Consider the following 22910-nt stretch of genomic DNA (forward strand, 5'->3'; position numbering starts at 1 on the left):
TAAAGTGGGAGATTTCCGCTTCTTTCCACAAACTATATTTTAATTCAGTTACTGCTTGCCGGTTTTCTGCTCAAGGTTTATTTGTGGAAGGTCTAATATGTGCAAGGCGCCTTGTTAGATGTGGAAAGTACAGAAGTAAATAAATAGGCCTGGAGCTCACAGTCAGTCAGAGACAGGCAAATAAACAACCTCACATCCATGGTCTGAGCTGCTGTAATGTAAGGGAGCAGACCCTAGTTCTAGGGAGCAAAGAGCAGCACCCTTCCAAACTGAAGCAGCCAAGATCTAGTTTACCACGTGGAAGCATACCACAGCCTTCTAGGATGCTGTGGAAGGGCTTTTCTAGAAGTTTCTAGAACAATCCATCCATGTGACTTCCACAGTTAAAGGCTTCACAATCTCTCCACCTACCAGATCTCCTTATGAACCCCCCCACCCCCCGCCCCGTGCCCCACTCCTTACTGAGTTCCAGACTTGTCACTTTTGCATTCAACGCCACGGTCCTTGGCGACTTATTCATCTCTCTGTAGGTCAATTTTCTTAAACATATGTAATCATCATACTTGCATTGAGAAGCTATTTTGAGGGTTAAGAGACTTAACATGAAGGTCTAGAAGATGTAGGGCATGCTGTAGGAGTGACAGCCATTATGGTGGTTTTCTCAGGTTCCCTGTTCCCTTCTGTCCCTGCACGGGGCTTCAGCATGCCTTGTGATTGTATTGGTTAATGGTGAGGCTGCTTCTCGCTGGTTCGTGTGTTTCTCGTGTTTGTAAGGCTTCTTGCAGAGTTGTTCTCGCTAGACCATTGCTCTGAGATTCTATCCCTTTGGTGTCCTTGCTTCTCTGTTGGACCTAGTTTCATCATACACTACAGACAGTTAAACATTTATTGGTTGAGAAAGAAATTGCTTTTTTCCCACCAAATATTTTTTGTGTAGCCTTTTGTTACCTCTTCTTTTTGGTTCTCCACGGTGCTGCCAGTATGTTAGCATCTCTTGCATTTTTCTACTGTAGCTCTTGTCAAATTCTTTTTGGCTTGTTTATTTGAATGTCCGCTGCCCTGCACTTTATTTCTTCATAGCCTTAGAATTGCTTCCATTGCCTCCCTGGCTGTCAGTACAGGGGATGCATTCATATTTTGGTGAATACTTGATAAAGAAACAGTAATGCAAATTAAAATAATGCTAACGTGGAGCTGGCAAGATGGCTCAGTGGGTACAGACATTTGCTACCTAGCTTAATGACCTCAGTGAGTCCTCAAGACCTGATTGTTGAAGATGAGAAGCAACTGCCCCCCCCTACACTAAGTGATAGATAAGTGTGATATAAAATTAATGCTAGTGTGTTTGAAGGAATCTATGAGAAAAATGAGGCTGTGGGAATGTCTGTCTCTTATCTCACTTATTGTCAAGGAAAAGCCTTGTGATTGAGTTAAGGACTGCGACTACACAAGCAAGAAACTGAAGAGCACACGTTCTTTAACACCGAGGCAGAATGTTTCAGTAGCTTCGCTTTTACACCATGTATCTTGGATTTGCAGGAAATGTTTTTCTATAACTTTCAAGAAAATATCAAATTATCTGCATTGTTTCCAGAGGTAAATAAAGCTTGGTGAGGGGCTGGAGAGGTGGACCTGGGCTCGGTTCCTCAACACCCCTGTGGTGCGTCACAGCCATTTGTAGCTCCAGGGATCTGATGTCATCTGGCTTGTGTTGGCACTAGGCATGCATGGGGCATGTATACATACAAGCAGATGGCACATCATACACATAGTAAAAATATCAAAACAAACGCCGGGCGGACTTTGACATTGGGTTAAACTACTTTGACAAGAAGAACGGAGTCAAGAGTTCACAGTTCTGGAATGTTCCAGGGACATCTCCCACTAAAATCATCTTGACTAAGATTTTTATAGCAGTGGCAGATAGTGCAAATTTTGTTTTTTTATTTCGTCATGTATGCGTGCGCGTGTTAATACTGCTTTACACGTTATGTTAGAGAGTGTAAATGCAGGGAACTTGTTTTTTTGATAGTGAAGAGCTAGTTAGGAAAACGAAACATTTGCCTCTTGCTGGTTGGCAAGAGGACAGGAGCCTCATGTATACCGCTACCCGTTAAGCAGTTAAAGCAATGGGCACAGTTTAAAAGTTTGCTTACAATCAGTGCTTTGCACCCTCCGTTCTTTCCCACCCATTTCTCCCACACAAATAGCCAATGTCCACTCGATCCTATTTAGCCATTCCACCCACACGTTGACTCTCCAGTCGACTTTTCTGCTTTGTTGGTTCTCCCTTTCCAGTTCCCAGACTGTGCCAAGTTCCCAGCCAGTTTCCCATCCTATCCTAGACCCTCCTGGCATTTGGGTCCCTGTAATCTAGATAGGTTGAGCCAGGCTGCCAGAGTTGGAGGGTCTTTTCCTGCTTGTCCCTGATCACTTAGTCTTCATCACCTCTGCATTTCCTGCTGCCCATTCCCATGGTGCAGCCGGCATCCCCTTCTTTACACCAGAACCTGCTATGAATTCCTCACTCCCTGTGGTGCTCTCTGCTTGACTAAGAATTGGAGCAGTTTCCGCCTTCCTATCACACCCGGGCTCTTGTGTATGTGTGGGTGTTGGCCTTTGTTTATTTTCTCAGTCTTCTGTCATGTCTGTCTCTGAGGCCAACTCCTGGAGATGCTTCCATAGTAGAGAAAAAACAAAAAAACAAAAAACAAAAAAACCTCAACCTTTTGAACCAGTCTCTCTGTTCCATTGTTTTGTTTGAGTACAAACAATTTTGAAGTAACTGTGCTTAGATAATTGTTGCTGGCTTGCAACTGTGTGTAGGCAGTGCTGTTTTCCTGGTTCTTTGATATGTACACTGTTTAGTTAGCTAACACTGGCTTCCCAACAAATAGTTCGAATTTTAGGTCTATTAATCACAAGCAATTGCATGAGATACAAACTTTGTTGCTAGCTCAGGAGTGGGCAGATTGCTATGTAAATAACAGATACACATCATCAGAGGCCAGTCCTATCATGTACCTCAGAGTCTGTCAACGATTGGTCTGCAGGCAACTAAGTCAGTTCATCCACAGACAGCAACATGTACTTGTACCGATATCTCGCCGGCCAGGGTCATGCCTACGTGACATTTTATAACAGTGGGTAATTGACAAGGCAGCCGACTGATAAAGGAATGAAGTGCAGAGGTGAACAGAAAAGAGAATAATGCTGCAACTGAAATTCAAACAACTTTTGGAAGGCATGGCTTACTGTGGGACACAGTCTATGCCCACTCAGGACAGTGTACCAGTTAAAAATTATGAATTGTTATTTCTGCACTTTTCCTCTTAATATTTTCTGATGGTGGATGACTGTGGATAACTGAGGTTGGAAAGTGAAGGCACAGATAAAGAGAGGCGACTGTGCATACCCCTAGGCATATGTATTTGTCTCTGCCTTCTCTGCCACACTCCCAAGCCCCGGAGGTAGCATTTAGTTTCCCGTTTGGCCCTTTTTGCACATAGGTCTTTTTCCTCAGTGAATGTTTTGTTGAGATGCCCTGTAAGCTGACATTCCAGGATGCTTTAAAGGAAACCCCAGACTGGGGTGGGGGGGGGGGGGAGAAAGGTGGTATTGCTTTGTGGCTTATTCTCCTCCTTTGACCTCTGACCCTTAAAAGTTGTATTGACCTTAGAGGTTCCAATCTTGGTCTACTTACTTTTAAATGTTAAAGGCAAGAATTGTGGGGAGAGAGGAAGTGAGAAAACGGTACTACCGGGGGATTCTGGGAGATTGGTGCAGTCTAGCTCCCTAGTTTTATAGATGAATAACCAAAACAGATGCTTAGAACTCATAAGCCACCCCCTCAGCTCATACTGCCAGCTCATGGCGACCTCCAGGACCAGAATACGGCCCCCTTCTCCCCGATGGTCATCTCCATGAGCTGCAGGAGGCATCCGAGGATGCTATGGTAGGTGCAGGTCCATGAGTTGATGGCTAAAAGGGGCCTAGAATGTTCCTCGACTGCAGTAGGAAGTTGAGTCTCTTAGTAGATTTTTCTCTTTTAAGGATTAGGATTTTTTTTTTTTTTTCCTGGCAGAGTCCCTTGTGTTAGCCGAAATGTTTTCCTCCTTATGCTAACTTTGGATGGTCTAGAGACTTGCTGACGTTTAAGTAAGTTTGCCGTGGACATTTGTCACACTCTCACAGCAGGACATAAAGCACAAGGGTATGGTCTGAAATGTTCAGAAAGTGAACCCGACGCTGCCACAGCTGCCACATCTGGAAACACCTGCACTAGTGGAGTCGGAAGTACTGAAAAGGATGGTGTTAGAGGGAACAGGAGGACATTGGAGGAAGTTAACCGTCTTTTTCTCTACTCACAGGTTTTGTCAGTATGTGTGCTAACAACGATTCTTGGTTGTATATTTGGGTTGAAACCAAGCTGTGCCAAAGAAGGTAATTGACAACACTGTGGGGTACAGTGTGTCTGTACACCTCTGCATGTATGTGGGGATGTGTGCCTGTGTGCCTATGTGCTTCTGGGTGTCTCTGTGTGTGCATATGTGTACACTTACATCTGCGTGTATATATGTGTGCACAAATGCGTGTGTATGTGTATATGTGTGTGTGTATGTGTATGTGTTTAGCATTACAGTATGCTTGAGTTAACTGTGATCTCCAAGTCCCATGTATGCTCTACAGAGATTGGGAATTTGATAAATTTGATGTTGGTTTAAGCGTTCTTTTTGAAGTCTTATTTTAGCCATACAAAGCTTTTGCTTATCAATTTTTATATTAAAATATGAAGTAGGGTCTAGACCAAAAACCAATATCCCCCCAAAATCCCATGAAAACATGGCCAGAGATTCCTGCATGCTGCCCTGAGGCCTTCTCTCTAGCTTCCCAAGGAATGCCTGAGACACTGTGCTACAAGCCCTAAGGAGCTGTTGCTACAGCAACGTTGAGGGTTACTAGGAGACCAGTTAGCATCCCTAGGTACTGAGTCTCAGAGGGTTTTAGATTTTTCTGCCATTGCTAGTTTCAGAGTAGTAATGAAGTCATCACACTTCTAATTGTGTTTTTCTAGTATCGAGAGCAGGATCTACACAGCCCTGGAAAATTACCACATATATAAAGAATGTGAAGCACAGGCAATGTTAGTGGCCGTTCTTTTGATTCTGTAGTGTTTCCCCCTATACCCCATATGGCAGGGTTTTCAAAATTAAATACATTTTTGTCCTGTTCAACTATCCTGTTACTATAATATTACTTGTCTAAAATGCTTAGCGGTTGTTTGAAATATGCTAATTTTACCTGTCTGGTTAGGACTCCCTAGAGCAAATGCTTAATGCAAGCTTAATGCAAGTGAAACTTGGGCCTTTGTACTAGCTACACACCTGTTCGCAAAATGAAGTAATCTCACCTCATATCAAAGACATTTTAAGAAATGGCAATTTTAACCTGAGCTCACGGTAGTGGGCTCTGTTCTAACAGTTGCCAGATGCACATGAAATAACAGCTGTTACTGTGGTGCACTTCCCCCAACTCCCAGGCAGTTCTAGGAAAGTTAGTTTTCCTCAGTCTTAGAAGTTTAGAAATTCTGTTTCTCTTTGTAAAATTGCCTGGTTTCCAAGTGGCAGATGTAAGTTACACTCCACAGTGGTGTCTTGACTCAGGTGTGCCTGCCGTAGCTGGTGCATGCTTTGTTAATTTGTGGTTGGCGGCACCTATTTTTAGGAATAAATTATGAATTTACTCATAATTTTCAGTAAAAAGTTGCAAAGGCCGCTGCTTTGAGAGGACGTTCAGCAACTGTCGATGCGACGCTGCCTGTGTCAGCCTTGGGAACTGCTGTCTGGATTTCCAGGAGACCTGTGTGGAACCAAGTAAGTATGGTGAGGTACCTGGTGGTGGTGGGCACGGGGAGGGGGCGGGGCCACGGGAGGGGGCGTGGTCACCAGTGCCCGGAAATCAGGACAGGGAAGCCTTGCCTCACCTCTCCCAGGTCTGTGATAGAAAGAACTCAATGTTCTTTATTTTCTAGTTCTAGTCGCCCCCCCTCCCTCCCTCCCTCTCTCCTTCTTTCTCTCTATTTATTATTTATTTGAGACAAAGTCTCACTATGTCACCCTACCTGGCCTGGAACTTGCTATGTAGATGAGGCTGGACTTGAACTCATAGAGATCCACCTGCCTTTGCCTCCTGAGTATAGAGCTCAAAGTCATGGCTCCACGATGCCCAGCTTAGGTTGTCTTTTTCTTTTCTAATTTAGAGTACATATTTTCTACTGTATGTAGCCTCTCCATTTCAAAATGTACAGAGAGATCTTCACTTAATCCATCTTTGCCAAATGTTTTATGAATAATAGGGTTGCATAGGTGTTTAAAGTATGCCAAAACTTGTGGTTTAATTTTTAAAAACTAAGCCCTAAAATACTTAAAAATATGTGACTATTTTTAAGCTGGGCATGGTGGCGCTCCCCTTTAATCCCAGCACTTGGGAGGCAGACTCAGGTGGATCGCTGTGAATTCAAGGCCAGCCTGCTCTACAAAGTGAGTCCAGGACAGCTAAGGATACACAGAGAAACCCTGTCTCGAAGAAAAAAATAAAGTGACTATTTTTATTATGGACCTGTTAAAGAGAAAATTCTTGGCTATTTACTGAACATTTTAAAAATAAAATCATTGAAACAGGAAAAATTGAGGTAAGGGATCAGATTTAGATTTTTTTTTTTTTTTTTTTTTTTTTTTTACGCCAGGGTCTTCTTTTGTAGCCTTGGCTGGTCTCCAGATTGCTATTCTCCTGTCTCTGTTCCTTGAGTACTGGAATTATAGTTGTTTACTATCATGCATAGTTTTAGATTAAACTATATAAATAATGATTAAAGATTTAATCTAAATCTAAGATTTAGATTAAAAAATTTGAGAACTCTGAAAAGTGGCTGCTGGGACCAGCCAAGGGTTTCTTATGTTTGTTTAATAATGATGATGTGGCCCAGTTTTAAGACAAGGGAATGCTGGGTTTCTAGTGAAATGATAATGGTGGGTGCCTGCATGTTTGCCTCCTGTTAGTTCAGAGGGGCTGAGTCGAGGCGGACTCTTGGGCCTTGGCTATGAAATGAGCCTCCGTCTCTCAGCCAGGTGTCCAAGATGGTGTTGATTCTATAGATGTGTTGAATTTGAACCTTAAATGCTTTTTTTTTTTTTTTTTTAATGCTGGTTTCTAGCACATATATGGACTTGCAACAAATTCAGGTGTGGTGAAAAGAGGTTGTCCAGATTTGTGTGCTCCTGTTCAGACGACTGCAAGGCCCACAACGACTGCTGCGTCAACTACAACTCTGTGTGTCAAGGTCAGGCTCCCCTACACAGGGCTTTCCAAGAGCCTGGCATCTTCCAGGGCCTTATGAGGGCTTTGTCTTTTTACAGGAGCAGCTACGTTTATTGTCATTATAGTAGCAGTTGTGTTAATAGGCCAATTACACTTGCTGAAAAAGACTCGTAAAGCTTTTTATTACAGGATGGCTCAGTTGTATACAAGACCTACAAACGCGTGATCTGTCATCCAGCTTAATGATAGTTATCATCCGTACATGGTTGGCCTTATTTCACCTGCCGACATTCTTCTATTCCTTTTTCCTACTACCCTCGCACCCCTCCCCCCCCACCCCACCATGCCATTTAGATAGCGCCTGTGGACTTACTAACTTGTGTAAGGCTCCTCTTCCAGTGCTGGCCGAGGTGGCCTTGTAATAAGGGAGCACAGAGCCTGCCTTGCGTCGCCAGAGTGTGAAATGGCTTTGACGAACTCAGGTGCATTCTGGGTGGAAGGGCTGGAGATGGGAAATTACTTCCAAGGACGCTGCGGACCGTACTCGACTGCTTTCTTCAAGAGCTGCAAGGTTTCTTGAACTCCCACAACAGAACCTGACTCTAACTGTGAGGGAACTTAGACACCAAAGCCCCAATTGTGTGGCATGGCCGGGATAGGTAATAAGTTCTCGATGAAAATATTAAGACTGAGAAAAGAGAAGGATATATCAGTTTGCACATAGACAACACGATCATTCCTGTATCTTAATGGAGACAAGTTGAAGACCCTGTGAGCTGTTCCAGTCCGCTGACACCAAGTCCCTTATATTAAATAGCATAGTGTTTGCACATAACCTGTGCATACCTTCACATATACTGTAAATGTTCTGCAGTTACTTACAGCACCTATGGAATGCAAGCGCCATGTAAATTATTGGTATACATGGCACTATTTAGGAAATAAATTGTAATGTTCAATACAGGTACAATTAAAAAAAATGTTTTTGATCCACACTTGGTTGGATCCGTGGATGTGGAATATTTGGAGATGAGGAGAATACTAATGTATTTTGATTGTGCACTTATATAGTTTGTTACTGCCCTAGTGTGAACTGTCATTTTGAAATAGAATAACTGTCTGTATTCATGATTGTTCTCTGCTGTCAGGGGGGGTGGGGGGGGAAATCTGTGTTGCTGTGTCCGAACTTTGTGCACTTACTTTATTTTATTTTTATTTTTGTAAAAATATTCCAGATAAGAAAAGCTGGGTGGAAGAAGCGTGTGAAAGCATCGACGCACCGCAGTGTCCAGAAGAGTAAGGCCATGCTCTGAAATGCACATGTTTTCCCCCTTTTTAGAAGGGCCCCCCCCACACCCCGCTTCTAAATTAAGAATAAAAACAGTAATAAATCACTGGCTGGTTAAACGTTAGTTTTCACCAAGCCTCATGCTCGCTGCCGGTTCTGCAGAGGACTGTGGTTGCGTGGTGTGATCTTGAGTCTGGAAACTAATAGAGACATACCACAAGTCATAGCGTTTGTTATCCTGACTGCAGGCGGTGTGGCATTTGCAGCCTTCTTGGGAAGAAGCATCTTGGCTTTCTTTTGGAGTTTTTGGTGTTGAACTCATAGCTATTCTTGCCAGTTACATATGGTATATTTGGTGTTTTATGCTCCCTCTGGCTTTCTGTGGCACACATCTCTGATTCTTGGTTAACTCACTTCAGTGTTTAAGTGTATGGACACACTATCTCTCAGGCTTCTGCATCACATGCTTACGTCTTTAGAATATATTGAGCTTAAAACTTCGATAAGGCCAGAGATGCAGCCGAGGGGGAGAGCGCATGTCTGGCTTTAGTAAGGACCTGGGTTTCATCCGCAGCTTATGAAAAGAGAGCAACAGAAACCTAACTGTAGCGTGTGTTTTATGCCTAATGAGGCACCATCTACTGAAGAAGAAACAGAGGTCTGTTCAGAAAAAGACTTAATGAGAAAGGTGTAGTTTGCACACGGCTATTTGTCCAATTTAGTTTCTTAGAAAGTAGGAAAAGCCTATCATGTGACGGTAGCATTTGACCAAACTTGTGGAATGACAGGAACCGTGAGTGAAGTTTCTTTGTTGTAGCTCAGGACAGTATGGGTCCTTTATAAGTACTGTTGATGATACATGCATGTAATTACTCCTCGGTAAACCGTGCATACAAATACCGATGCCTGGAAGAGGTTCTCTTGAGTGTCCTTGCTGACTTCTCAGCCCGCCTCAGCTGCCCACTGATGTCAGTGAGACACCTTCATTAGGGCGGGGCTGGGGAAGAGTGTCTGTTGGATTATGTCTTCATTTTGCCTCCTTACGCAGTTTTCTTCTTCTCTTTACCAGGTTTGACTCACCTCCCACTCTCTTGTTTTCCTTGGATGGGTTCAGAGCTGAGTATTTGCACACCTGGGGTGGACTTCTTCCTGTTATTAGCAAGCTGAGTGAGTAACTTCAGAGTTGAGCCCTAGAGGGTCACGGCTTTGGAGAAGGGTGACGGGGCGGGGGTGGGGGGTGGGAGTTTTTGGAAAAGTACTGTGAAGCGTCTCGCTGTCTTTCACCGTACTTCTCCATTGCAAAGTGATGAAGTTATGAGTGCGTTTGTGTTGACACTGTAGAGCCTGGAAACTGCCCTTGAAAACACATTCAACTTAATCAGTTTTCCTAGTATCTTAACCCTTGGCCTTGGCTATTCATATTTATTCTTTTTGAGATTTTTTTTTTGGATTCTCTGGAAAAATATTTATTTACTTCCTTGATATTCATGTTAAAAGAGAAAGGCAAAAGGTGAAAGATTTGAAAACTCGTATACTACTCGTGCAGACTGCTAAAGCGGTCAGTTAGCCTCTGTCATCATTTGAGTCAAAATGAATATCCATTCAGTTTTGTCTTTTATTTTCTGAGACAAGGTCTCATATGACCTAGGCTAAATTACTGAGTAAATTAAACTTACTATCAGTAAATACATATTACTATGCTGTTAATTTAAATTTTTAATTCTTAATGTCTGCCTAGAGGATAGTCTTTGCAGATAATCACTCACCACAGATCAGGACAGTGCACTTTGAAGGCTTTAGCCAGCCCTTTCTCTCTTCCTGAAGAGACTTGTCTCCATGGTACGTGACATGGCCCCTGAATTCAAAGTTCAGGAATTGTCAGCACCCATGTGTGACATTTAAACGAAATCAAGGCCTGCTAAGACCAAAGTGCATCACTGACTGGGTCACCCGCTGTGTTCGGGTTGTGCCTGGTGCCTTAGAAAGGTCATATATGTGCAGACACATACTGATCTGGGGAGTGTTTTCAGGTAATGCATTTGAAGTACTGGAATCATCTACTGTATCAGTAGACAACAGTAGCAAGAGTAGACGATGTGGAGGAGGAAGACTGTAAATAAACCAGGGGGACGTCAGCAGCAGCCGGATTCTCGGACTTCCTGACACGCCTTTTGTCTTGAAAGCAGCCACTAAGCTCATGCATGGATTCCTGGTTTGTGCTTTATATCCGTCACGTCACGTCACCGGCTGCATCTTCTTAGTCTTCGTTTGCAGACTTCGCCTAGGGTGCAGCCGCTTTTTCCTCTCACTTAGTAGTTAGCTATTTGTTCACTGAGTATCGTGATATTGCAAGTCTGCTTAGAACTTAACACTACTGATAAATGTAGGCTAGCTGCCTGGTACAAAGGACAGCCGGTAAGCTGTTTGGTGTGGCTACTAGGCTTATTATTCTTAGTTATTATTTTTTTTAATAAGAGAAAAACCAAACTGAGTCCCTAGGTATTTAGCAGCTGGTTTGGTCTTCCTGTGCCTCTGGCTGTCCTTTCACTGCGCTTACTGTTCTTAGACAGGTAAGGCCTGGAGATGTGGCCCAGGTGGCAGAGGGCTTGCTCCGCATGCAGGAAACCCTGGGTTCACTCTCTGGAGCTGCGTAACCCAGGCACGGCGGTGGACAAGTGCTATCCTAGCACTGAGGAGACAGGGCAGGAAGATCCAAGTTCAACTTCTCCCTTGCTAGCCACCAAACTCCATGCCAGCCCGGGTCACATACCTTTTATTGTCATTGAAAATACCAAATTTTGTAGTAATTGTGTTGCTTTTGACTTATTCTGGATTTTGATTTGGCTGCTTGCTTTGCATCCTGGGATGCTTACTTTATCTGATAACGTCTAATCGCAATCTCTGTGTCTTTTGTTTCTGTCTAGAAAAGTGTGGGACGTACACTAAAAACATGAGGCCCGTGTACCCTACAAAAACGTTCCCCAATCATTACAGCATTGTCACGGTGAGTCGGCACCACAGCCCTTTGTGTTCGTATGGGAGGTGGCATGGGAAGCCGCAGCAGAATAATTCAGCCCCAGAACAGGATGAAGGGATTTGCTTTGCAGTGTGAGTTGTAATCTGCAATTGATCTTTTCTCAGGGACTTTACCCAGAATCCCACGGCATCATCGACAACAAGATGTATGATCCCAAGATGAATGCTTCTTTCTCACTAAAAAGTAAAGAGAAATTCAACCCGCGGTGGTACAAAGGACAGCCGGTAAGCTGTTTGTCGTGGCTACTAGGTGTATTATTCTTACTTTTTTTTTTTTTAATAAGAGAAAAACAAGCTGAGTCCCTAGGAATTTTAGCAGCTGGTTTGGTCTCCCTGTGCTTCTGGCTGCCCTCTCGCCGTGCAGGTGAATGTTGGTGTCTCATAAGTACGTATGATTAAGAGCAGTTTCTTTTAGAGATAGATTGTGCTCTTTATTTTTCCGAGGTTGAGTCTCCTCATTTGTAGTTTTAGTTGTTTGTCATGACACTTTTAAAATTAGTTATTATTTACCCTTAATATGGTTATGGTGCATACGGTATTAATTTGATGTGTGTATACCCTGCATGATAACCAAATCAGTGTAGTTCATATTTTCAGCTTCTTAAAACATTTATTTTTTTAAATAATATGAAATAGAGATAGTAAGTACCGTGGTTTGATAGTAAGCTTCACACACACAATTGTTGCAGTCTAACCTCTGGTCCTTGAAAATGCCGCGTCATTGAAGTAGACACCGTTGGTTTTGCTCTCTTCTCTTTAGAGGTTAATAGTTTCATTTTCTGACTTTTCCTCCATCCTTTTCCCCAGATCTGGGTCACAGCTAAGCATCAGCAGGTTAGGTCTGGCACATACTTCTGGCCAGGATCCGATGTGGAGATCGATGGAATTCTACCAGATATCTACAAAGTGTATAACGGGTAGGTGGACTTTTCCTAGATTTTTTAAATACAGAACAACTTATATTTCTCCTGTGCTCTTCTTTTTTACTGAGTCCCAAGTTCCAACATTGGAATGGCACCGTGAAGTAGAGGTTTCCAGAATAAGAACTGTTTTTAAACCAAGTTTTAGATGGATGGTAAACAGAAAGTAAAAATCATACAAACATTTCATAGAAACACTGACAGGATGTGTTTAACTCTTCAGGCGGTGATTAAATACACAAGGCGATACTGGGCATGCTGGTGCAAGACTGTGCTTTGTGTGGCTGGGCACCGAGGCAGAGATGGTTGAGAGGTTCAGGCCAGTCTAGGTTACAGAGTGGGATCAGGGCCAGTTTATGCGAATTCAAGGCCACCTTGAGTTTCGTAATCAGAGTCTGTTTCAAATAAAACAAATGACAAAAAGCAGAGACGGGCGGCGGGGGGTGGGGGTGGGACGCTACAATGGAAACAGAGTTCTGAACATAAAGGTGCTATATGTTTTAACTCTAGGAAGGAAAAGAACAGGGAAGGGATGGGTGGATGGATTAAAGAATACACAGGTAGGAGCTATTGCACAGGTGACTGCTGCATAAAGAAAACATAGGTGGGGCTTGGAACATTGTTTAAAAGAAGATTGTTGTGTCTCTGTATTCCCACTTCTAAATTATTTTACTATATTTACTCTGTGGGAGCCTATTAGGCTATCTTCTCTGTCTTTCAAAATCATATAGACATTTTAGGGCAGATTTTTTTTGGTTGATTTTTTTTAGCGAAACCACCCAAGTAGTTTCTTTTATACTTTGGAAGTTTATGATGAAACAACAATGCAGCATACCTTACCAGAAGAGTGTCGAACCTGTTCACAAATCCCAGACTAGCGAAGGATGGTATTCGTTTGGCCGCGTCTGATGCTACCCTATGGTTCACGGATGCAGCATGTGCTGTCTGTTCCTGTCTGTCCCGATTGCTTGCCATGGGTTTCATCTCACAGATCGCTTGAGATGGCCGGTGAGATCAGCTGAGATCTCACGAGCCTGGATGAACCCACAGAGTATAGGAGCAACAGGCTTGGTTTCCTGGACGGAAAGGGCACAGCCGATGCCATGTGAGGGCGAGCAGGGCTTCGGAGGGACTGTGTCCACAAAACACAGTGGCCAGAGGAGGAGGAACTAATTTCATTAAAGGAAGATTGCCTGGAGGGCTACAGTCTGTCCTCACGGTGTCTGCTTCCCAGTCACCAGTAAGACGGTCTTTCTCACCCATCAGTTCTTCATCTGACAATAGCGCTTGTTAGCTGAATGTATAATACCTCAAAAGAAGACAAGAAACGTTGTTTTTTTGAATCACAGCATTCATCTGTATAAAGTTTAATTCTTGGCTTCATTAGAAAAGCAAATTTAAATTTGAAAACAATACATTCTTTGGGTGTTGGTGGGGGAGGAGCAGGGTCTTTCTACGTAGTCCAGCCTGACCTCGAACCCACGTTACTTCTGTGTCAGTTTCCTAAGAACTGGAATTACAGGGTGGCAAGTAAATCTTAAATAAAGTAGATGCCTCTGCTTGCTTTGGTATCACTTAATGTTATTTCCAGTAAGAAAAATATTTATGCCGAGCGCCTGTAATCTCAGCACTCAGGAGGCAAAGACAGGGGATCTCTGTGAGTTTAAGGCCAGCCGGATCTACAAATTGAGCCCAAGACAGCCAGGGGTACACAGAGAAACCCTCTCTCAATAAGCTTAAAAAAAAAAAAAAAAAAAAAGAAAGAAGAAAGAAAGAAAGAAAAATGTTTACAGTTGACATATAATTATTGGATATTTATTTTAATTTTTGCCTATCTTTTAACTGCAGGTCAGTACCATTTGAAGAAAGGATTTTATCTGTTCTCGAGTGGCTGCAGCTTCCTAGCAATGAAAGGTATGCAGGCGCTTTCTGGTACAAAGGCTGCTTTGTTTTGTAGACATCATGTGCTTCTAACAAACAGACTATAACAAAACTGTTGTTTGCTCTGATGTCTCATATCCAAAGAAACTGGCGAACAATTGCAGCTTCATTTTGAAGCGTCCCAAGCCTGTTGATAGTTCTTCAGCGTTCTAGTGATGTTACCCAGTGCTGTAGGATTGTTAATCAGGATCAACTGTTGAATTATTCTGTCCATTCTGTTTTTCAATGTGTTCGTAAAATATTACATTTTGATACTGTTTGATTTAGACCACACTTTTACACTCTGTATTTAGAAGAACCAGACTCCTCAGGGCATTCATATGGACCAGTCAGCAGTGAGGTAAGTTCATTCTTATCTATGATCACGTCATTAAACTTAGTATTCTTAAAGTGGGCTCTTTCTAGAACATTCTGTAAGATGCCGTGATTTCTGGAAAGAGAGAGTATTACACAAAGTTCTGTTTGACCAGAGAGAAGTCAAACAAAACAAGAGCCGAGAGCACTGGTTTTGCTTACATTTTCACAGTGCTAAATCGAGCTGTTGAGTTAAATTGTGTATCTTCAACTCTGAATCTTTTATTCTTGTTCCATATCCCCCTAGTCCCCCCTGGCTTCAAACCTGCATGCTTTATGAGAAGTCTTTAAATATCCAAGACTCCAAATTTCTATGGAAATACCGGGTAGTGAGCTACAGAGCAGAAACAACCTCTTCTTGGGAAATACTCTCTTGCCCGAGAGCCATGTTTATAAGAGAGCTGGGACTTGACAAGATGAAAGACACTATCAAAAGTGAAGGACTGGGCAAACGATAATTATTTATGTTAGTCACTGCGGCACTAGAGATGGGGACCAGTAACTAGGGAGTGAAGGTCATGGTGGGTCTTCTTTGATCAGCTATGACTTAGAAACTCAGCCTTCTCTTGGCTAAGTTTTTTAATTTTAATTTTATTTATTCATTTTGTGTCCTGGTTGTAGCCACTTCCCTCCCCTCCTCCCAGTCCCACCCTCCGTCCCCCATTCCCCCTTCCCCTACTCCCCTACTCCAGCTTACAAATCATATCGGGACTTAGTTTGCTCTCTGCCCCAGTGGCCTGGCATGGCAGTCCCATCATGGAGAAGTGATAAAAAAGCAGGCAACAGAATCTATGTCAGAGACAGGCCCTGCTCCCCTTACTAGTAGACCCACGTGAAGCCTGAGATGCCCATCATCTGTATCTATGTAGAGGAGCTAGGTCCTACTGGTGGGAGGAGAACACCAACCCACCCACACAAACTTCAATCCAAAACCTGCCCTGCCTATAAGACATGCAGGGATAAAGATAGAACAGATAGAGCAGAGAATGAGAGACGGTCGAACCAATGCCTGGCCCAACTCAAGTCCCATCCCATGGGAGAGAGAGCCAATTCTTGACACTACTAACATACTCTGCTATGCTTTCAGACAGGAGCCTATCATAGTTGTCCTCCGAGAAGTTCCACCCAGCAGCAGTTTGAAGCAGATGCTGAGACTCACAGCCAAACATTGGGCGAAGCATAGGGAGTCTAGTGGAAAAGTGGGGGGAAGGATAGAAGGACCTAGAGGTGACAAGAGGTCCACAAGAAGAGCCAACTAACCAGGGCCCAGAGTGGTCTATGGAGTCTGAAGCACCAACCAAGGCTTTAGTTTAAAGCACCACTTAGTGCTTTTCAGAGTTCACATCACAATGCCATTTGCATGTCAAGGAATCAGTACCCAAGGTGACCTGAGCTGCTTCCTCTGTCCATCCATGTTCTGTTTTCTTCTGAGGCGTGACTTCTTTTCTGTGACCCAAGATGTGAATAAAGATAGAAACTAAGGACTTGGGAATCCTGGTGGCCATAATAGGATGAAGATCTAGTTGTCTCTCTCCTCCCATGAGTCTAGAAGGAAGATACAAAATCACACTCTTCCTTAGTAGATAAAGTCTTACCCCACATTCAGGTTAGCTCCCTGCCCAGGTGACCTAGGTGGGGGTAGGGTAGTTTGTGAGTCCTGAGGATTCTTTATCATTCATTCAGATAGAAGCCTTGTCTGCCATGTCTACTGTGGGCACAGATGTAACCCTGTCTGTGCTCCTCAGTCTAAATGCAGGACGGTTGCTATAATAGGGAATAGGCAGCGTTTCCCCACCCACTTGAATTTAAATCTCTGAATAGACCATCTTCCCCTGTTTGTCTGGCCCTGTGTCTGGCATGGACTTGAAACCTTTGAAAGAGCAGATACTATTTTGTGTTGCTTTCCTATTAGATGAAAGAGGGGGAAATTGGTCCTCAGTCAGGTCCGTTTCTGTCCTCCGTAGTCTTTCCATCAAAATATGTGCCCAGCAGCTCCATGGCAGTTAGCACCCTCACTGTACCCTGTGTTCACTCTGTCATCAGTAAAGCAGACATGGTCCGTGTAGAGGCGGGGCTATGAAGAAGTGTGACAGAACTTAGTGACATCCTAACAGGTCTTCTCACGCTTACTGCCATGGTGTGAACAACTGACAAGGCAGCCAGTGTGATTTTCGTTGCTTTAGTTATTAATTTGTGTTATTTCACTGATATATAAGGCCCATCACAAGGTCACTTTGGCAAAAAACATTTTTTGTTTGTTTGTTTATCATATAATTAATACTGTGCAACCCTTTTTAACTTGCTGATTTTCCTGTTTTTCTGATTATCTTTGTTCTGAATGAGCCCACTACTTTTCAAATCATATTCCTCAACTTATAAACTCTGTTCACTCTCAGTGTTACTGGCACCTCAAAATCACCTTGATATTTAAAATTAAAAACCCATGTCGTTTGGCTGTCTTCCTGTGAGTAGAGGACCATATTGAGGGACCTTGTCTCATAATGAAGTGAGGCATACAAGCTATAAGAAAAGATAGAGCACAGAAAATACAGGCAAGACTTTCTCTGGGTGGCTTTATAAGGCATGGGGAAAAGAAAATGCCACAAAGCCGCTTACCCAAACTCTAGCCCTTCTGTGGCCTTGGATATCAGTGTACAAAATATGTGCATTTTGTAAGGGAATAAGAGGTTCTGTTCCTGAGAATTGTATTTTTTTTAGTACATAGAAGTATATGAAGCATTTAAGCATTAACATTAACCCCTTTGAAAATCAGGAGACATTGCTCATACAGTGACCATTTAAATGATTAAAACATTCAAAAAGACATTGATAGTGGAACGTGAAATGCTAGTTTAAGAATGCACTGGTTTCTGCTCGGGCACTGCAGACTCGAGTGAGCATTATTTTGGTTTAATTGAGTCTTGTTTGAGTTTGATACTTGAATCTTAGGAGGGACTAGCTAATGGTAGCCCAGGCTATATGGTTAAATATGGAATCTGGGCCATCCGGGACATACAATTTTTAATGGTTGGCAGATGTTTTGTTGTCTTGACCTGTATTGGTCTAATTTGAATTTATCATAGTTTATCAATGCCTCAATAGTCCCTTCTTCTCTTCCTCCCTCCCTTTTGCTATTCCTTCCTCCCTCTCTCCCTCCCTCTCTTCCTTTCTTCCTCCCTGCCTCCCTTCCAGTAGATCATGATTATATAGAAATAGCATTAATATAGTGAGCATCACTCAAAGATGCTTCCCATTCTAGGTCATCAAGGCCTTACAGAAGGTTGACAAGATGGTGGGCATGCTGATGGACGGCCTGAAGGACCTTAGTTTGGACAAGTGCCTGAACCTCATCCTCATTTCAGACCATGGTAATCTGGGCTTATTCATTTACTCTGTAGATTAAATGGTAGTTTTTTTGTTGTTGTTTTTTGTTTTTTTTTTCTTAAAGTTGGCTTGATTGATTTTTGTTTCATTATTTTTACAGGATGTTGTAGGTAAAACATTTTTAAAATGTGGTGTCTTGTGGATAGGTTTTAATGGAACATACATTAAATATAGACTATAAGTAAAGTGTAAAATTAGATAAACTTATGTAGTCAGTCATAACCTAATTTCTGATTTGAAAAATTCTACACTGGAATTTAAAGTGCTAAAAATAGTCTCCAGGATTAACTTGGGTAATTGATTGGGTAACTACAATTTAGCTTTAATTGGGACACATTCTTACTTATCTCCTCAGTTTGTTTTAGCATGATCAATCTGACTTTGGAGGTGGTACATATTACTTTTAATTCAGTTTCTCACAATGCAGTTTATTAACAGTGTTAATTTAATGAATTACTTGTGTGAACACACATGCATCATGGTGTGAATGTGGAGGTCAGAGATCAACTTTTGGGAGTCAGTCTCTCCTTCCACCATGGGTTCCGGGGGTAGAGTTAAGGATGTTAGGTTTGTAGAAGTGCCTGATCCAGCTGAGCTATTTCTCTGGCCCCTACGTGCAGTTTCTGTGACACATGATTATATACAGCTTTGGGTCTCCAGAGCACCATCCACACAATAAAATAGAAAACAGGTTCTTTTTGTTTCCTTTTGTTAATAGCACTTGTTTTTGCTTCCGAAATAGTTGTAGAAAGTTGTCTTAGGAAACAGGGCTAACACTACATGCCCGGGGATCTCCTGCTTCCCGCATATACTCCAGGTTAATATGAGGTGATTTGGGGTAAATTGCCATCTTCAACTGTGGAAAGACATCCTGCTTTACTCACATGGTCATGTCATAGGATATCAGTAAAAAGGAACATGCAATTAAATGCCACACGTGGGGATGAAGTCCATATATATACACATACATACACACACATACGTCATGTAGGCACACGCACATATACACAATTAAAAATAATAGTTAAAAAGAAAAATACAGTGAAAACGTGCAGTTGTGCATCTAGCTGGCATTTTGTGCCTTATCAGGTGTTCAATTATTGTGAGTACTAAATTCTATGTGTGTAGATAGATAATAAGTTAAATTCTGGAAGTGTTGGTTGGCCGAGACAGGGAGGTCTCTGTGAGATCCAGGCTAGCCTGGTCTAACGTAGTGAGTCCCAGGACTAAATACAGAGACCCTGCCTCAACAAAACAACAAGGAAGGGACAAAACCGATTCTGGAAGAGTGAAAGAATAAGCTTTATATGTTGCCCTCTTCAGTGGTGGGGTGACACATTCTGTGACTTCTTCCTCCCAGGCATGGAGCAGGGCAGTTGTAAGAAGTACGTGTACCTCAATAAGTATCTGGGCGATGTGAACGACGTCAGAGTTGTCTATGGACCTGCTGCTCGGCTGAGACCCTCTGATGTTCCAGAAAAGTACTATTCATGTGAGTGCAGCCACTTGTCACCCTTCGCTGTCACTAGAGGAAGCAAATGCATCCCATCACTCTGGGCCGGCCTTAGGAGAGCACGGTTAAGTCTCTACTTCAGGGAGTTTCATCGGGGTGAAGATAGTTGAACCACTCACCAGCTTTATGTTCTTGGACTAAACATTACTTGGCAATTTTAATATAGTTTCATATTACGGCCCGTGGCTTGCTTTTTAAATTTTGTGCACTGTTTGCGGGAAAAGTTCAACTGTATTTTTAAAGGTTAGATAAATTAACAGCATTCCATTCAAATATCTCATCATTTTATAATAATATTATGTTGTGAAGAGCAATGCAGCAGAAATTTTTATTCATTCTGTAGGCAGTCAGTTTCTTTACTAAGAAATGGTTTCCTTAAACAATTTTCCAAAGCCATAGCACATGCCTTTTACACATGGAAAGACGAGTAATTTTATTTTCTCTCCTGATTGCCTTGGAATACCAGACCGGCAAGACATATTTAAAGATAATTATTATTCTGCAGCTCAAGCTCACTGCATAGCTGTTCCTCATCTCTACTGACCCTTTTGATTTCCATCTTTGGTTTTATCTGTTTGCTACAACTAGTTTTCCAATGGTAATATAAATGTATCTGGGTTGTCAAGATTGGGTTAGGTTTGGGTTCTGCAATGAAATAATCTCAGTAGAAACAGTTGGCTATTTTGTTGTCACTATTCTCTAAATAATACAGTCTGATAATTAGTGGCCTGTCACTTGTAGCATCTTAGGCATTATAGTTAGGAGGAGGTTTTTCCTCTCTTTCCCAAGCTCCTGGAATAATAACTTATGAGACTCAATCATTATCTTCAGATACCCAGGCCATATAGCTAGGCTCTTCTCTGACTAGCTCCTGACTTCAAATAACCCATTATGCTAGTCTACATTTTGCCAGGTGGCTGGTTGCGTGAGCTCAGGTACCATGTGTTCTTCCTCCTCACATTTCATAGCAATCCTGGGCACCTCGCTCTATCCCAGAATGCCTTCTGCCTGCCAGATGCCCCACCCATTTCCTGCCTCAGCCATAGGCTGTAGTTTTTTTCTTAACTGACAGGTGTTTCATCCATACAACACACAGGAGATTCCTTCAACATTATAGTAATGCGGAGATGAGTTAAAATATACAGAAAGATCATGTAAGTTATATGCAAAGATTTGGGCATCTGAGGATGTTAGGATCTCTAGGAAGGGCCTAGAAATAGTTTTTGTGGATACTGGGGCGTGACTGTGCCTGGTTAATAACCTATTAGAAAACAGGTAGACTGATGATATTCCTGAGTGACATTGACCTTTTGGGTGGCTGATATTAGCATATAGATTGACGTTCCTGAGTGCTGTTTGGCACGTGGCCAAGCCTTAGCTTCAACTTCATTTCAGTTAGGACTACAAAGTGTCCAAATTAAAGCAACAGCTGTGTATCAATTTATCTATATACATACACTATTGATTTATTTACATGGGCAGTTTTCTCCAAAATCTATGTTCCTAAAAACAGGCGTAAAGGGGATTTTAGAAAACTCGACAGTTACTGATATATAGCACAAAGAACAGTAGGCAAATCTAGTGAACTTACCATTTAAATCTAGCTTTTACACTAATCTACCTGCCTTATCATTTGTGTCTGTTTCATTTGAAAATTCTACAATTGTCACTGAATTGTGAAATAAGTAAAAAAAAAAAAAAAAAGGCCATTCATTTCCTTCTCTGTGTCACAACTCATTTCTTCTCTGTAGAGACACCTTGTTAGGTTTGGAGTATGTCTTCCTGAGCACTGTCTGTAATGTATCAAAAGCAAGTATGTTTATTATTGCACAGTGACATCATGCTAGATCTAAGTGGGTGGATTGTACAGACAGATACTTGGATAGATCAGTGTTTGGACTGACGGACAAATGAAGAGTTAGATAGATGACTGAGGAAGCATATGGATGCACAGATAGATGGGTAGATAGACAATGGAACGGTGTGACCTGTTTCCTTGGCCGTCAGGACAGAGTGATACCTAAGGACTCGTCTGTTCTTTCCAGTGTCCATGCAATGATGCATCGGGCGAACTGTTTAAAAGCAGCTTTCGGGCTGGCGACGTAGCTCCACTGGGAGAGAGCTTGCTTAGTTTTCATGAAACCCTGGGTTTGATCCAAATAACTGCACAAGTTGGGCATAGTGGAACATGCCTGTAGTCCCAGAGATGTGGGTGGGAGGATTAGAAGTTCAACGACATCCTCAGCTATATAAGGAATTTGAGGCCAACATGAGATCCTGTTCTCTTAAAAAAAAAAAAAAAAAAAAAAGGAAAGCAAAAATATGCGTTGGTATTTTACTAATGAGTGTGAGTGTGGCAATAAAGCAGTGCACATCTTGTATTATTTGTACTTTTAACTATAGCAGATTATTAGAGATTAATTCTTTTGTTTGTCTCTTCAGTTAATTATGAAGGCCTCGCAAAAAATCTTTCTGTGAGTATATTAATTTTGTTTAAAAAATTCTTTAGTTGTTGTTGGTTTGGGTAATACACATGACAGGTAATTGTGTCCCACTGAACTTCACATCCCTAATCTTGGTTTTTATTTGGTTTATACTAAATATTATCTTAAAAACATACTCTTTGTCCTAGAGTTGGGCTTCATTATGTTATATTTCATATCTGATACACTTTAAATATTGAAGAATTTTATATAGTTGCATTGAATGGGGCATGTGAAGTAAGTGCATCAGTTGCCGCCCCACTGTGACCCAGTGATGCTCTAAGAGCCCTGGGCCTTCTGCTCAGTACTCATTATCATACCCAGCAGAAGTAGCAACTACCATTCAAATTCCGTAACTAGCAGGAACCATTAGTTTCCTGCCTGCACCTGGTAAAAATGCTTGCGAGTGATGTCTGCCTGAAGTTAAAGAGATATTTGTGTCCCAGATCATGCTAGAATAGCCGTTTTGTTTTGTCTTTTGTTCTTTTGCCACACCAGTGCCGGGAACCAAACCAGCACTTCAGGCCTTACCTGAAGCACTTCTTACCCAAGCGCTTGCACTTCGCTAAAAACGACAGGATCGAGCCGCTGACATTCTATCTGGACCCGCAGTGGCAGCTTGCGTTGTAAGTTATGGAGCTACGTATCCACTTGAGGGGAAGACTGGTCCCTTT

The 22910-nt window shown here is 42.3% G+C and overlaps 1 protein-coding gene across 1 annotated transcript in view; it reads left to right on the plus strand.

The window, feature by feature from the left end:
- Positions 1 to 22910, plus strand: part of Enpp1 (ectonucleotide pyrophosphatase/phosphodiesterase 1) — a 56591-nt gene that overhangs the window by 19677 nt on the left and 14004 nt on the right. Inside the window, exons 2-15 of the mRNA XM_051164205.1 lie at positions 4371 to 4443; positions 5757 to 5873; positions 7214 to 7339; positions 8553 to 8613; positions 9675 to 9772; positions 11530 to 11609; positions 11747 to 11866; positions 12449 to 12558; positions 14410 to 14475; positions 14770 to 14842; positions 18116 to 18224; positions 19601 to 19732; positions 22196 to 22227; positions 22735 to 22862. Of these exons, the coding sequence (XP_051020162.1) occupies positions 4371 to 4443; positions 5757 to 5873; positions 7214 to 7339; positions 8553 to 8613; positions 9675 to 9772; positions 11530 to 11609; positions 11747 to 11866; positions 12449 to 12558; positions 14410 to 14475; positions 14770 to 14842; positions 18116 to 18224; positions 19601 to 19732; positions 22196 to 22227; positions 22735 to 22862 (1325 nt within the window). The remainder of the gene's footprint in view (positions 1 to 4370; positions 4444 to 5756; positions 5874 to 7213; positions 7340 to 8552; positions 8614 to 9674; positions 9773 to 11529; positions 11610 to 11746; positions 11867 to 12448; positions 12559 to 14409; positions 14476 to 14769; positions 14843 to 18115; positions 18225 to 19600; positions 19733 to 22195; positions 22228 to 22734; positions 22863 to 22910) is intronic.

The sequence above is a fragment of the Acomys russatus genome, chromosome 21 (genome assembly GCF_903995435.1).
Source record: "Acomys russatus chromosome 21, mAcoRus1.1, whole genome shotgun sequence".
NCBI classification, from domain to species: Eukaryota; Metazoa; Chordata; class Mammalia; order Rodentia; family Muridae; genus Acomys; species Acomys russatus.